Below are 14,293 nucleotides of genomic sequence, written 5' to 3'. Positions count from 1 at the left end.
TCCATCCAAGCATATAAATGCAAAGTCAGTTTCTGGAGTTCAACCTGGATAAATGCGAAGTGATGCATTTTGGAAGGTCGAACTTAAATGCTGAATATAGGATTAAAGGCAGGATTCTCGGCAGTGTGGAGGAACAGCGGGATCTTGGTGTTCAAGTGCATAGCTCCCTCAAAGTTGCCACCCAGCTGGATAAGGTTGTTCAGAAAGCATATGGTGTTTTGGCTTTCATTAACAGGCGGATCGAGTTTAAGAGCCGCGAGGTTATGCTGCAGCTTGACAAAACCCTGGTGAGACCACACTTGGAATATTGTGTCCTATTCTTGTCGCCCAATTGTAGGAAAGATGTGGAGGCTTTGGAAACGGTGCAAAGGAGGTTTATCGGGATGCTGCCTGAACTGGAGGGCTTGTCTTATGAGGAGTGGTTGACTGAGCTCGGACTTTTCTCTCTGGAGAGAAGGAGGAAGAGATGTGACCTGATCGAGGTGTACAAGGCATGGATAGAGTCGATGGCCAGAGACTTTTCCCCAGGGCAGGATTGACTGCCACGAGGGGTCATAGTTTTAAGGTGTTAGGAGGAAGGTATAGAGGTGATGTCAGAGGGAGGTTCTTCACCCAGAGAGTTGTGAGCACATGGAATAGTTTACCAGTGGTAGTCGTGGAAGCGGAGTCATTAGTGACATTTGAGCGACTGCTGGACATGAACATGGAAAGCAGTGAATGGAGGGGAATGTAGGTTAGGTTATTTTATTTTTGGATTAGGATTATTCCACGGCACAAAATCGTGGGCCGAAGGGCCTGTACTGTGCTGTACTTTTCTCTGTTCTATGGTCATCATGTACTAAGTTCTAATCCACTAAGAAGTAAACTAAGGAAACAAAATTTTCCAAAATTTCAAATAAGCTCTGTTGATGTCTTAGTACAGAAATGTTCAGTGTGATATGGTAGAATGAGATTTGACTGGAGGCACGTCCTTTGAGAATTTTCAACAGAATGAAACATGGCAGCATTTTTCATTGATGTTACTCTGCCTTTCCTTGCAAAATATAATAGCATTTACTTTATGTTTTACAAAATAAAGTTTTCAAATATAGAGCTTTTCTGCAGCAGTTGTGATCAAATCCAAGATTTCAAGTGCTTTTCAGACTTTTCCAGATCACTTTCAGACAAAACTTTCTTCCATATTCGAGCAGAGCAAGAAAGAGTCTACAAGCCGAGGCTTAATTAGCTGTTGGTAGTCTGATTCCTCAAAGCTTTGTCGACAGGAAACTGCCAGTCTCCTCAATGCAGCCTAGAGTAGACAGAGAGCCATAGATCAAAAAACAGCATATTAACATACCAACAGAATTAGTTAAGAGCTAATGCCTGGCCAGAACCTGTGAACCCAAGTGACAATGCATAACTTAACACTTACGAAAATTTATTTCCTCTGAAGAGTGAGGTATTTGCTTGTTAATACAGCTCTTTGACATTAAATGTATTCATTTTGTCTATTCATAAAGCTGTCTTTTTAATATTTTAACAATGTGCTTTATTGCCACTTCTATTTTCACATTGTTAGCCCATTCCTTTATTTCTCTTGCATGTATTTTTCTTCCTCACTGATGGTTCTAATGGGCATTAAAGATCTTCTGATTAACGGAAGGAGAGGAATTTCCAGTGGTGTCCATTTCAATATACCTCCCCCAATCTTTTCATTCATTCAAATAAAACAAAGAATTGCTGATGCTGGAGATGTGAAACAAACCAGAAATTGTGGAGAAACTTAGCAGTCCCAGCAGCAACTGTGGGGAGAAATCAGACTTAACATTAATAGTCCAGTGACCCTTCTTTAGAATTGGAAACATTAACACTGATTTCTCTCCACAGATGCTACCAGACCTGCTGAAAACCTCCAGCAATTTCTGTTTGTCTTTTACTTCATTTGCTGGCTTTAGAATTATATTACATAAACTGATTTCTGCTTTCAAAACTATTACTATAAGTAAAAGTCATTTTGAAGTCTTGAGGTTGGGAAAGGCACTACATCAAAGTACAAGTTCTTTCTTCTTCAGCAACTTTACTTTTGAAAGGCATTGATTCATACTTGAATGCAGTTCTAAGGTTGCCAGTAGCTTTAAAGTTCACCATCCAAGTAGCTACTTACAAGTTATCCCTCACAATGAATGTCAGCAGGCTTTCTGGCATGTACTTTTTCCAACATACAGCACTGTTCAGTAATGGGAGCCCTGAGTCATTTTTTCCCCCACAGAACAGAAGAAATAAATCTTTCATGCTGCACAACATTCATCACTTAAACTTAGTATTGATATCTGAATTCCTGGCGCATTCTATTACTGTTACATACATGGCATAAAATATCTCGTACACACTTTCACTTCCTGACCAAAAACTGAATTTTTGTGATAAAAGTTTATCAATCATTTAAAATCAACTGTCAAAGTGGGAACTTCCATGCGAATTCTGCTACAAAGACAGTTTCATAATTTGCGCCTCCAGCCAGTAGAGTCTGTTATAACTGATATTCTGCCCATCTTTAGTGGTTTTGCTTTTGGTATCAATCCTTCTCAATTCATGAAAATTTAGGATGATTGTTTGAATTTTATGATCAATTTTTCCTGTACTAATCCAGGAACTATAATATAGAAAGAAGCAATGATATTATGGTGATTCTTGACTGTAGCAAACAAAAATTAATTCTACTGCCCCAAGCTCTCCGTTTCGAACCACACCTTTCTCTGTTTCAAAAATCGATGCATCTTTTCAGGAAAAATTGAAATGGTCTCAGCCTTAACAGTTTTTGTGTTAAAGCATTCAATGCTCTACAAAGTAACTTCTCTTCATCTCTCTTCCTTGGTCTTACAGGGTGCTGTCACTGACTTTCTAACCGGATGAATTTTGACGGAACCTTCCCAGACCCTGAACAACATGGTCTATGGTTTGAAATATTGGCAAAATCATGTGGTACATTGGATGTTGATGTCGAGACCAAAACAGAATTGCATTCTCCAATTTAGTGACTAACATGGAGATGAGATTCTTGCGCATGAGCAGTAAGATTCTTATCAATGGGGATTATCACACATCATCACCCTCAGTATGACTCACTCCCACCTCACTAATATGCAGACTCCCATTTTACCACCTGGCAAATAGAAGCTATTCTCAACAGATAAGTTTGAGAGGGTACCTGGTGAGTCCAGTCACTGCTTGCTTGTAAGGACAGAAAAGCGTAAGAAATAGGAGGAGGAATGGGCCATTCGCCTCCTTAGGCCTGGTCCATCATTCTATAAGATTATCACTTAACTGCCCCAGGCCTCAACTCTTTTACACCAGCTCCTCATATCCTTCAACCCTTAATATTTCAAATATCTACCACCACAATACTCTGAGGTAGTGAACTGCAAACATTCACAACCCACTGGAAGAAGAAATTCCTTTGAAATGAATGTCTCTTTATTCTGGAACTGTGTTTCTTTGTTCAAAATTTCCCAAACAGTTGAAATATCTTCTCAATATCTATGTTTTCAAGCCCCTACAGAATCTTTTATGCTTCAATAAGATCACCCCACCTTCTTTGAAACTCCCATGAATAAAGACTTAATAAACTCCATGTTAACTATTCTTGATTAATCAACGGCTGTATCCAAGGAATGAGCCCACTGAAACCATTTGAACAGCCTCCAATGCCAATATATTATTTCTTAAATAAGGGGCTGAGACTGCACACAGCACTCTACGTGCAGCCCCAACAACATGCTAAGTGCTGAAACAAGACTTCCCTATTTTTAAAATCCAATCCCCTAGTAAGAATTCTACTGGCTTTCATAACTACTGATTGCAACTAGATGCTGACCTTTTGTGCGTCTCACAGAGGAATATCTCACATTCCTCTGTGTTGTACTTTTGAGAAGGTGCCCTCCATTTAAACAGTAATCTGCCTTTTGATTCTTCCAAGTGAAGTACATGACTCCACACTTACTGCATTAAACTCAATCTTCTGTACTACTCGCTTCATTCTTTATGAACCTGCAAACCAACTTGCGCACCGTTTCAGAAACTGCTCTTCCAGACCTCTGTCTTGGGTAGCCATCAACATCTCAGAGCAGACTCCGTGGGCAGTGCCTACATAAATTCCACCTTCACTAATGTTGGCGTCTGATACCTACCAGCCTAAACACATCATCATCGTGACATATCTCTGATTCACATACAATATGCTTCTGCACTGTAAATGCAGCATTTTGAAGCACATTGGCACCATTCATTGTAACGATGCTGTGAAAACACTTTACGAAGAGACACAGGTATCCAGTTCAGTGATTGGATCAAGCTGCTCATTTGCTTTCTTCGTGCACAGTCAGTTTGCTCTAACTGAACTCTCACTGCATCCCTGTCTTGACGTTTTGCATTTTTCCACTCAGCCAGACATGAAATTCACACAGTACTTGTGTTTTGCCTTGCGGTTCAGTTCAGACACAAAGCCAAGCAGACTGTCATGGTTGTCAGCCGTCAGATATTTGCCATATTGCTGTACAACACTGTGTCATATCAAACTCACGCCTCCATCATAGCCCAGCAGCCTAGGCAGTAAACACACTGCCTGTGCATCAATCAAATAGCCATGTCACATGTTTGAAAAGGAGTGGCTCTCAGTAAAGTCGACAAGGGCTGCCTTAAGTCAGGGATCCCAGTACCATAAGTCAAGGGCAGCATCCATTCATTGTCCATGGCTGAACTACAGTCAGTCACGTACTTGAGACAGTCAGGGCAAGGGGGTCCATATCACTGTAGACCAGGGAGTAGGCCACAAATCAGTCCAAGTGCAAGCTGTCAGGGGATCGTCAGTCAGGGATCTGACTGAGAGCAATAAGAGGGCCAGTCAGTTGTTGAGGTAAGGGAGGAGATTGCTGGGGCCTTGACAAAGATCTTTAGCCGCACAGAAGGTACCAGAAGATTGAAAAATAGTCGATGCTGTTCCTTTATTTAAGAAGAGCAACAGGGATAATCCAAGAAATTATAGACCGGTGAGCCATCAGTGGTTGGAATATTATTGGAGAAGATTCTGAAGGAGGGGATTTCCATGCATTTGGAAAAGAATGGGCTTGATTTTATTTGAATCATTGTTGTTACAGTATGCTGCGATAGGTCCAGTGAAAAGTTTTGATTTTTGTGCAGTACAGGTAAGTCATACCATAGCGTAAGGGTAATTGAACAAAAGCAAAGAATACAATGTTATGGTTATATGGAAGATACACAGGGAGTGAGATCAACATTAAATTTCAAACTTGAGAGGTCCATTCAGAAGTCTAATAACAGCGGGGAAGAAGCTGCTTATGAACTTATTCATACATGTCTGTAAACATTTATATCTTCTGTCCAATGAAAGAGCGTTGAAGAGATTATAACTGGGGACTTGGATTATGTTGGTTGCTTTCCTAATGGAGTGAAAGTATAGATGGTGTCAAAGTATAGACGGTTTGTGTGATGGGCTGGGCTGTGTTCACAACTCTCTGTGGTTTCTCACGATCCTGGGCACAGCAGTTGCTGTACCAAGCCATGGTGCCTTGATACAACGCTTTCTACGGATTTGGTGAGCCCACATCTCAAACACTGTTTGCAACTTTAATTTCCTTAAAAGTGCACAGAGGGAATTTACTAGAATAGGTCTGTTGTTTTATGAATATGAGTTGGAATGACTGGGCTTGTTTCTACTGTAGTTTAGAAGAATGGGGGCAGATATAATTGAAGCACGAGATTCTGTATGATCTTGACAAGGAGGAAATGGAAAGGGTATTTCCTCTTGTGGGTCTATACTGAACTTGAGAGCATTGTTTTAAAATTAGTTTTTGCTTTTCAGGACAAATTGAGGAGAAATACTTTTCTCTCAGAGGATTGTGAAACTTTGGAACTCTCTGCATCAAAAGGTGCTGGAGGTGGGATCATTGAATATTTTTGTTGAGCATGGAATCAAAGATTATCAGGTGTACACTGCAGCGTGAAGTTTGAAACCCTCATAGAATAGGAATGATGATATTGACTAGCAGAGCCAACTGGAAGGGCTGAATGGTCTGCCTTTGTACCTATTTCAGATTTTTGTATGTACTTTTACAGTGTAGTCAACATAGTAAAACATTACTGCAAGGCACTGCAACAGAAGATTGACAAGTAAAATTTAACTTTAAGTCACATGAGGGCAGTAGACCAAAAGGTTGGTCAAAGAAGTAAAATTTTAAGAGATGTCTAGAAGGAAAAGAGGTTTTTTAAGAGTTCAATCTGGAGGTTTTGTCCAAACAACCGGAGGTATAACTGCCAATGATACATTGATTTACATTTTGAGAGGCATAATGGAGGAGAATTGGATGAGTTCAGAGATCTCCCATGCTTTGTAGGCCAGACGAAGTTGTCGATATAAGGAGAGACAAGGACCTGAATGGATATGAAATCAAAGATGGAAATTTATATCTGAAGTGTTACTAGGCTGGGAACAAACGTAAATACAAGGATACAACGTCAGGCAAATTTGGTGCAGAAATCCAATTAAAATGATGCAAATTGTGGATAAAATTGGCATAGGTTTTAAAAGCAGGAGTAGGTTGAAGTTTGGGGCATGTAAGAGGTAAGGAGGAGGTAGTTGGAATAGCAGCTTTCAAAAACAGGGCATACTGGTGTAGGAAATTGCCCTGGATGAATTCCCAGTCATCTTCTCACGTTAACCACATGTATTACCTTTATTCCAATCAAAATGGGGACAGTTAAAATTGCCTAAAATGATTGCTCTGATGTTCTAACACTCATCTCATCTGGTTTTCATGTAATGTAGATAGTGTATTATAAAATCTTATTCCATATCTCTTAACTTACTTCACATAGAATCCATTGGAATCCAACTCCTATTTTGGTTTGACTTGAACATTTATTTTTGATATCCATTGTGCTAATGGTGTTGTTCTTAATTTTTACCTTTACTGTTATCTTAAAACCTTGTTTTCCCATTTAGCACAAATACATGTTTGTAGTTATTTCAACTGACAAGGATATTGTTGTTTCATTGCAGGTCATGGTCGAGCCTTCAGAAGGGCTTTCCTTGTTTCAGCACATGATTGAAATTTAAACACCCGTTCCCCTTTTAATTCCACAGCCAAGCTTTGACCTTGGCAATTGTCTTAACCTTTGCAGCATAAACTGGAAATCCAGTGATTATTGTCTTTCAAGTCTTGCTTTTTAATCTTGCGATGAGCTCAAAATCATTCTGAAAGACTTTCTTATCTCAGATGCTCCAGGGTATGCCTCACCATACAGTTAGTATGAAGGACTTCTGCTTTAGCCATTCAGTTTTTCCACACGTAGTACAAACACATTTGTCCCTGAAAGAATACAGGATCCATGTTGCACCATTTACTGTTTTTGATACACATTACAAGAGTTCACTGGTGACGCATTCCCTTATACTTAACTGCCTAATGTAAACATGTAGTTGGCATAAGCTTGAATTCACCACAACAGTGAATCCCCTTCAAAGGTGAACTCCACAGTGCTATAACTGTAACTATAATTTCTGTTCTTTGTATGTACAATATCATAACAGAGCTCATAGAATCCCAGGCTCTTGTTCCAAATCAGAATCCAGTGACCTGTACTGGAAAGTGCATGTGTCTTGACTAATCCATTGTCACATATACTCAACTGAATTCAGTTCCACAAGTAATCTAATAAAGTATTGAGACTAACAAAATAATTTTAACATCTAACATCAAAAATAACTTGTCAAAAAAAAAGTTCACACTAAATCAGGAATTAAAAATTTACAAGCAAAGTCTGACTAAATTAATTACATACTTAGAGTGTTTTATGGAAGATGGGACTGTATAATAGCTTCCATTGTGACACAAGAAGATGAATGATGTAACAATGATGTTTTTATATTGATCTTATTTAACATCGAGGGCCAAAGGGCCTGTTCTGCGCTGTATTGTTCTATGTTCTATGTACTCTGGCCACTTCCATTTCATTTTCTAAATTCTATCTTTGAAGTCCAAGCTATATACTTTCTCATTTCCATTTCTAAGACTATTTTCTAATCTTTATCTACATTGTTCATTCAATGCTTCCATCAACTGATGTAGTTTCTTTGCAGCCCCTCACTGAGGTGTTTATTTTCTTCTCCTAATTTCATGCCAGTGAGTATGCTTGAAGACAATTTCCTCTTGTTCTCTCCTGAATTGGTTTTCTTGCTTCGCCACATCACTGAGGGTGATATACCACCTCTGCTGCTGAAATGCTCCTGCTGAAAAGGTTACCTTTCCAGCCCCAACCTGTCTCCACCTGAGCCATTAAGAGAGTCCGCTTAAGGTACTTTGTGTCATGTTTCATGACTCAATGATGCACAGATATGATCCCAACTTACGTGAGTAAACAAGAGCTTTATTAATTGTACCTTCATGCATTCTGAGCTTTTAGCTTACGTTTGCTTTCAGTTTAGAATCTATTATTATCTGTGACCATGCAGGCTTGACTACAGGTGGCAGTCAAATACATAATTAAACAACTGAATATTATATTTTGCATAATTCCCTTCCCACTAATTTGGTTTACTTGCTTCTTGTTCACAATTCTTGCTGCCAGCCGGGATAGTTTCCATGCCTATGGTAGTTATTTGCTGCTGGCTCCTTAATTTAATCATCCAAGTGGACAGGTTCAAGTACATATCAGCATCTTGGAACATTTATAAATTGCATCTTTAATAGAAACCTGCAGTCTGCTCTCTTGATGTTATGTTTCTTGTCATATTACTGAAGAGCTTATAAAACGGGAAGTTGAGTTTCAAGAAAAGGCATTGCATTTCTGCAGGTTTCAATCCTGTTTTATGCATGTGGGTTCCTTCAAGCCTGAACTGGAAGAGCATGGATCAGGATAAACACCTTCCCGGTCTGTGTCAGTGGAATGTTTTTTTCCATTCCATATAAAGCTTTATGTTGAAGTTGACAAACAAATTACTTCAATTCTTAAATGCTTTAGGATTTCTACCTCCCCCAGTGATGAAACCAGCTTGTTCGTTTTCTAAGATAACAAAGTGTCGAGCTAGATGAACACAGCAGACCAAGCAGCGTCAGAGGAGCAGGAGAAGGGTCTAGGCCCGAAACGTCAGCTTTCCTGCTCTTCTGATGCTGCCTGTCCTGCTGTGTTCATCCAGCTCTACACATTGTTATCTCAGATTCTCCAGCATCTGCATTTCCTACTATCTCTGTTCACTTTCTTAATTGTGTTGTCTGGAGATTCACTCTTGCTTGTTGTGATTTCCTTTATTACAGTTGGGGATTCTTTAAGTTTAACATTTTGTTTGACCTTGACCCTTCCGAGTCATCTCAGCCCCTAATGGCAGAATTTAACTTTGATTGTGCAGTTGTTTATCATGATGTGTAGCAGTTTGTCTTGATTCACAATTTTTGACAGCGGTGGAAAACATTTCAACCAAACTGTTACAGGCACAGCTTTCCATCTCATTTAATGCATAAAACAGTGTTAGTTTCAATGTAACTAACCTCAGGATATTCTGCTTTTATTTACGGGCCTGCTTATTGAAATCTGCACCTTGATCTTTGTTATTTCACCTGTTCTGCCTTTTGAAATGAGATTGAGATCGTTACAAGCACCTTTTCTCAGGTTGTAAAATGCATATAGGTTTTCTAGCATGCTGTACCTCCAACGTTAAAGAGTTGTCTGCAACATACTTTTAATATTATGTGCATTTCCCAATATAGTTGAGCTTCTGTCAGCTGTAGGTAGTACTTTGTCAAGCAAGGCTCACTATCTGATAACATTGCTCCCATGACCACCTCGAAATCTGTGAGAAGCCCATTGACATAAATGCCTGCATGTCAAAATGTTCAGTCTGGATCTCTGATTTTCCCTAGAGTTTATCTTCTACTGGAGACTGTTCTAAGTAGCACTTCATGCCAAATTGAACAATGGGGATGCACTTGTATTTGAGAAGGAGCAGAAAATAAGAACATACTGAGGTTTGAATATTCCTGTGATTGTATTTAACTGGGCTCTGTCACATTCATTTACACAGTGCAAAGCGCCATCTCATCCAGAAGGGCCAGGCAACACAGCATGTCAATGCACTTCCAATTTTGGCTATTTTCCCTATTATGGGCCATCTTGTGCTCCAGAAGAAAATCAAGATGTCAGTTATTGTTTGTTGGTGATTTGCCTGATTTGAATCGCTGGACATATGTGGAAGCAGGGCAGCTTGACAGCATGGGAAGATGCGTGAAAGAGAGCTGGTGTACTGAATGCTAGGCATAGGTTCCACTGTCTGCTTCTGGGTGAATGATGGGGACGTGCGAAAAGTGTGAGAAATCGTCATGCTGAGGGCAGGGTTTGTCCTTTAACAAGTCATTCACCATCTTGACAATCAACATGAGGTAATAAAACTTCAGTGAGCATGAAAAATAGGTACTTTGAGAATCTTTCTCCCTGCCCATTTGTTCCTGTTCCTTTGCAAGGTAGCTGTGAGCACCTTTAAGTCACTACCAGAAACATTGGTTCCCTTCTTCTTTAGATTTAGTCCACTAATACTCCAGCACTGCATTGAAAAACAAGGGAATCTTCTGCCTTGACTCTTGCTCTGTTTTGAATATTTCTCCTTGGAATCAAGTTCTGAATGGACAGTCAGCATTAGCTTCTTTACTCAGATTTCAGCTTCTCTTTTAAGAGGGACAGACTGCCTTTAAGAGGTACAGGCTTGTTGAAACACATTCTAACCCAACTCCAGCATCAAGCACTGAAATATCTCGCAGCATGACTCATGTTCAGCTTGACATTACAATCATTCAAATGAGGAGGCAGCATAAAACTGATCTGCTGCCTCAAAGGGATTGAACATAGCTAATCACAAATCATGACCCCTGCATCCGAAAACATGAGCAATTCCATTTCCCCTCCTACAGATCTTGTGATTAGTTTAAAAATAAAGGTTTGATGATACTCTGCAACTAGTGGGGGTTTTAAATGTAATTTGCTTTACTCCGTTCTATATTTAGAAAGAAGAAAACTCAGAAGAAGTAAACTACATACTGCACCTTCAAAACCATATCACCTATCATTCCAGAGTTTATTTCAAAACAGTTGACTTTTGTTATCTCAGACTCCAACATCAGCAGTTCCTAGTATCTCTGAGTGACTTTTGTTTTCTGTTTCAAGTAAACTCAACATTGTTCATTCATCTACGAGCAAATTAAACTTCAGTCAACTAAAGTTTACACTTCCAAAAATTTTCTGTGAAGAACAAATAAATCATAATCAAAATTTATAAATGCTTTCAAGTATATCCAAGAAAATGATCATTAAATTTATTGATGTTAAGGATAGCATGAGATATGGGAATAGCAGGGGAAAACTGGTGTTAAGCTAGAACATCAGCTATAATCCAAATGGATAGTGTATCAGGCTGAAGGGCTGAATGGCCTACACCTACTTCTTATGTTTACGTGAGTCAGCAATTTTTTAAGATTAGAACAAATTTTGCAAATAATGTTTAAACTTTTACTCTCGACCATTAATAGAAAGCAGTCTTGAATTATCAAAATAAGCATCAATGAGACTAAATCGACCACTCACCAGGCACGCCACCAACACTGAATCACTGTTATTCCGTTCTGAGGGGGATCGGCAGAGCTCAATCAGACGAGAAATGCCTACATATCGGATTAAACAAAAAACCATAAGATACGTTTCATGGGAACTGTGGAAAACTTTGTAAAATACAAGAAGTTCAAAAATTTATACCTTTCTAATTCCCACATTTTCTGTAGATCTCGTATCTATGCTTTTGAGCAAGCTTGTAAATATTGTAAAACAATTTTACTGTTTTGAGTTAGACTAGACCCCCTCAAAAATATAGCAAGGAGATAGCCTAGACCCTAACTTTTATCTTACTTAAAGCCAAATGTAAGACATTGTGTTCCAGATGTGATTTGATTGATAACACTATTTAAATCAAAACCTACTTTATTTATATATTAGAGTTAAAATACAATCAAACATAAGAATTAAGATTTAATAAAGGAACATATTATTTACATACTACTCATCGACAGCTCCAATGTTGTAGCATCCCATGAACACACCCTCGGCAAAGGCAAATTCAGCAAAACAGAGTTCCCTCACTTGCAATCTACTCCAGTCCAGGAGAAGGAAAAAACTGAAAGGCTGAATCTAGCAGCAGAGAAAGAACTCAAGGTTTTTGAAGCAGCAGGGAGAAAGCTGAGTTTGGCAGCTTCAACTCCAAAAACCCCAACTACAACAACTGAAAGCAAAACTAAAACCTGGGTCTATGACTCCACCCACTCATGCTTCTTTATCTAATTTAAATAAAAGCTCAAAGCTATTTACTGTGCTTTCCATGGAAGCAGACACTTCGACACCAGGTTGACATCACTCTTCAAGAAAAACAGGACAAAACAAACCCCTCTTAAAGGCACATATTGTCACATTCAATTTTTTTTTTCTTTCTTTGCCCGTTATGTTTTCAAGGGGTTGACTCATCTTTTATATGGTTCTACAGGGGTTGGAAAACCCATTCTACTTTGCCCAAATGACCATTTGTCAGGAGCTGGTACCCCCAATTGAGAAAGGCCCCTGACTTGTCAAGAATATTTGGACAAGCGTTAGTGCAGGATAAGCTCAGCTAGTTAATACAAATCAATTTTGACCATATTTGCTCTGGCTCAGTGCAACTGAATGTACACTTACATAATCATGCATGTCAGAGTTGTTCTACCTTATCCTACCATAACTAGCAAAGTACATTGATTACCAAAAGGACTATCCTCTGAAGTTCAATATCAATAAGGGACCAACAAACAGAACTATTATATATTTTATTTCAATGCATATTGTTCTTACAGTTAAGGCTTGTGGCAATGTGGGTGATGTCTGGCTCTCTGCTTAGACGGGCAAGTGTAACAGCAGACTTTTGTAATACTCTTTCCAATGCTGCACCTTCTGCTGAAATCCCAGGTGAAGTTTTTTCATGGAGAAACTCCAACAAAAGCTCTACACCTTAAAAAATATACAAACACATGGTTTAAACATACTGTTGGTATTGTGGTTTAGTTTTGGCCTATTTTCCAAAAGAACTTAAATAATCTTGCTTTCAATGTCTTCTAACTGAAACAGATATGGCATGATGTTGAACAAGTATACTAATAGAATCATTATCATTTTGATGAGATAGTAAACTGAGCTTCCTCTCACTTAATATCATGGATACTGTGAAAGGGGAACTATTATCCAAGGGGTCCAAAGTTAATATTCCAGCTATTTTCTTTTCAAGTAATCCCTTTACAAATTGCTGAGTGTGGTATCACAATGCCCATTCTGTGACGCAGGTAATGCCATTGACCTGTACATCAAGGAACAAGCATTTGACTTACCATTAGCAATGTGTTGAGACTGAGGGCTGTAGGCAAGATCTACTGTAAGTTAATAACATTTTGTCAAATATCAGAAAATACATGCAAAACAGAAGAGGATACAAAGGTGAGTTTCAGTGATCATCTGACCATTTGTTAGCCTCATTCTTTTGAAGCCTATTGTACTATTGTATTGACATGTATTAAAAATGTAGTAATAAAGGTAGAAAGATTTGCAATAATATTATGAGCACAGGATATCGCCAAACAGTACTACAGAGAACAAAAAAACCAAAAGAACTACAGATGCCGGAAATCAGAAACAAAAACAGAAATTACTGAAAAATGTCAGCAGTGCCGAAGAACTGTCATGTGACCCGAAACATTAACTCTAATTTCTGTCCAAAGAATGCTGTCAGTCCTGCTGGCTTTTTTCCAGCAATTTCTGTTTATGCTATGGAGAATAAAGTTACTGGTGGTATCTAGGAAAATTTTACATTTTGTACGAAAAACCAACTATAGCACAAACGGGTTCAAATTATACCGTGCGTTGCAGGCAACAACTGCATCAATTATATTTGTAACAACATGCTTCTTAACAAGGTTGCAAATTTTTTGTTTAATTTTTATAGGACATTTTGATTGTTTTTTTTGGAAATACCATAATGCCTTATTCACATCTATATTCTTGGTACTGTTTTTTTGTCCTGTATGTAATAAAGCTCAGATTTCAAGATCACAAAACAAAACCACCCAGACCCCTCTCCAGCTTGCCTGAGGCACAAATAGATATTATAATATTCACAGATGTAAACATGACTGATCTGTGGGTAAAGTAAAAAATTTGCAAAGAACTTCAGTAACCAGTTTGCTGG

At 38.7% G+C, this 14,293-nt stretch overlaps 1 protein-coding gene across 1 annotated transcript in view; it reads right to left on the bottom strand.

Moving 5' to 3' along the window:
* Window positions 1–1,159: 1,159 nt before the first annotated feature.
* LOC125459436 (protein inscuteable homolog) overlaps window positions 1,160–14,293 on the bottom strand; it is a 410,574-nt gene continuing 397,440 nt past the window's right edge. The window contains exons 11-13 of the mRNA XM_059651868.1: window positions 12,910–13,065; window positions 11,623–11,699; window positions 1,160–1,288 (exon numbers count right to left, since the gene is read on the bottom strand). Coding sequence (XP_059507851.1) covers window positions 1,160–1,288; window positions 11,623–11,699; window positions 12,910–13,065 — 362 coding nt within the window. The remainder of the gene's footprint in view (window positions 1,289–11,622; window positions 11,700–12,909; window positions 13,066–14,293) is intronic.

Source organism: Stegostoma tigrinum, chromosome 17 (assembly GCF_030684315.1).
Source record: "Stegostoma tigrinum isolate sSteTig4 chromosome 17, sSteTig4.hap1, whole genome shotgun sequence".
In the NCBI taxonomy this organism is placed as follows: Eukaryota; Metazoa; Chordata; class Chondrichthyes; order Orectolobiformes; family Stegostomatidae; genus Stegostoma; species Stegostoma tigrinum.
This window is presented reverse-complemented; position numbering and strand designations above follow the sequence as displayed.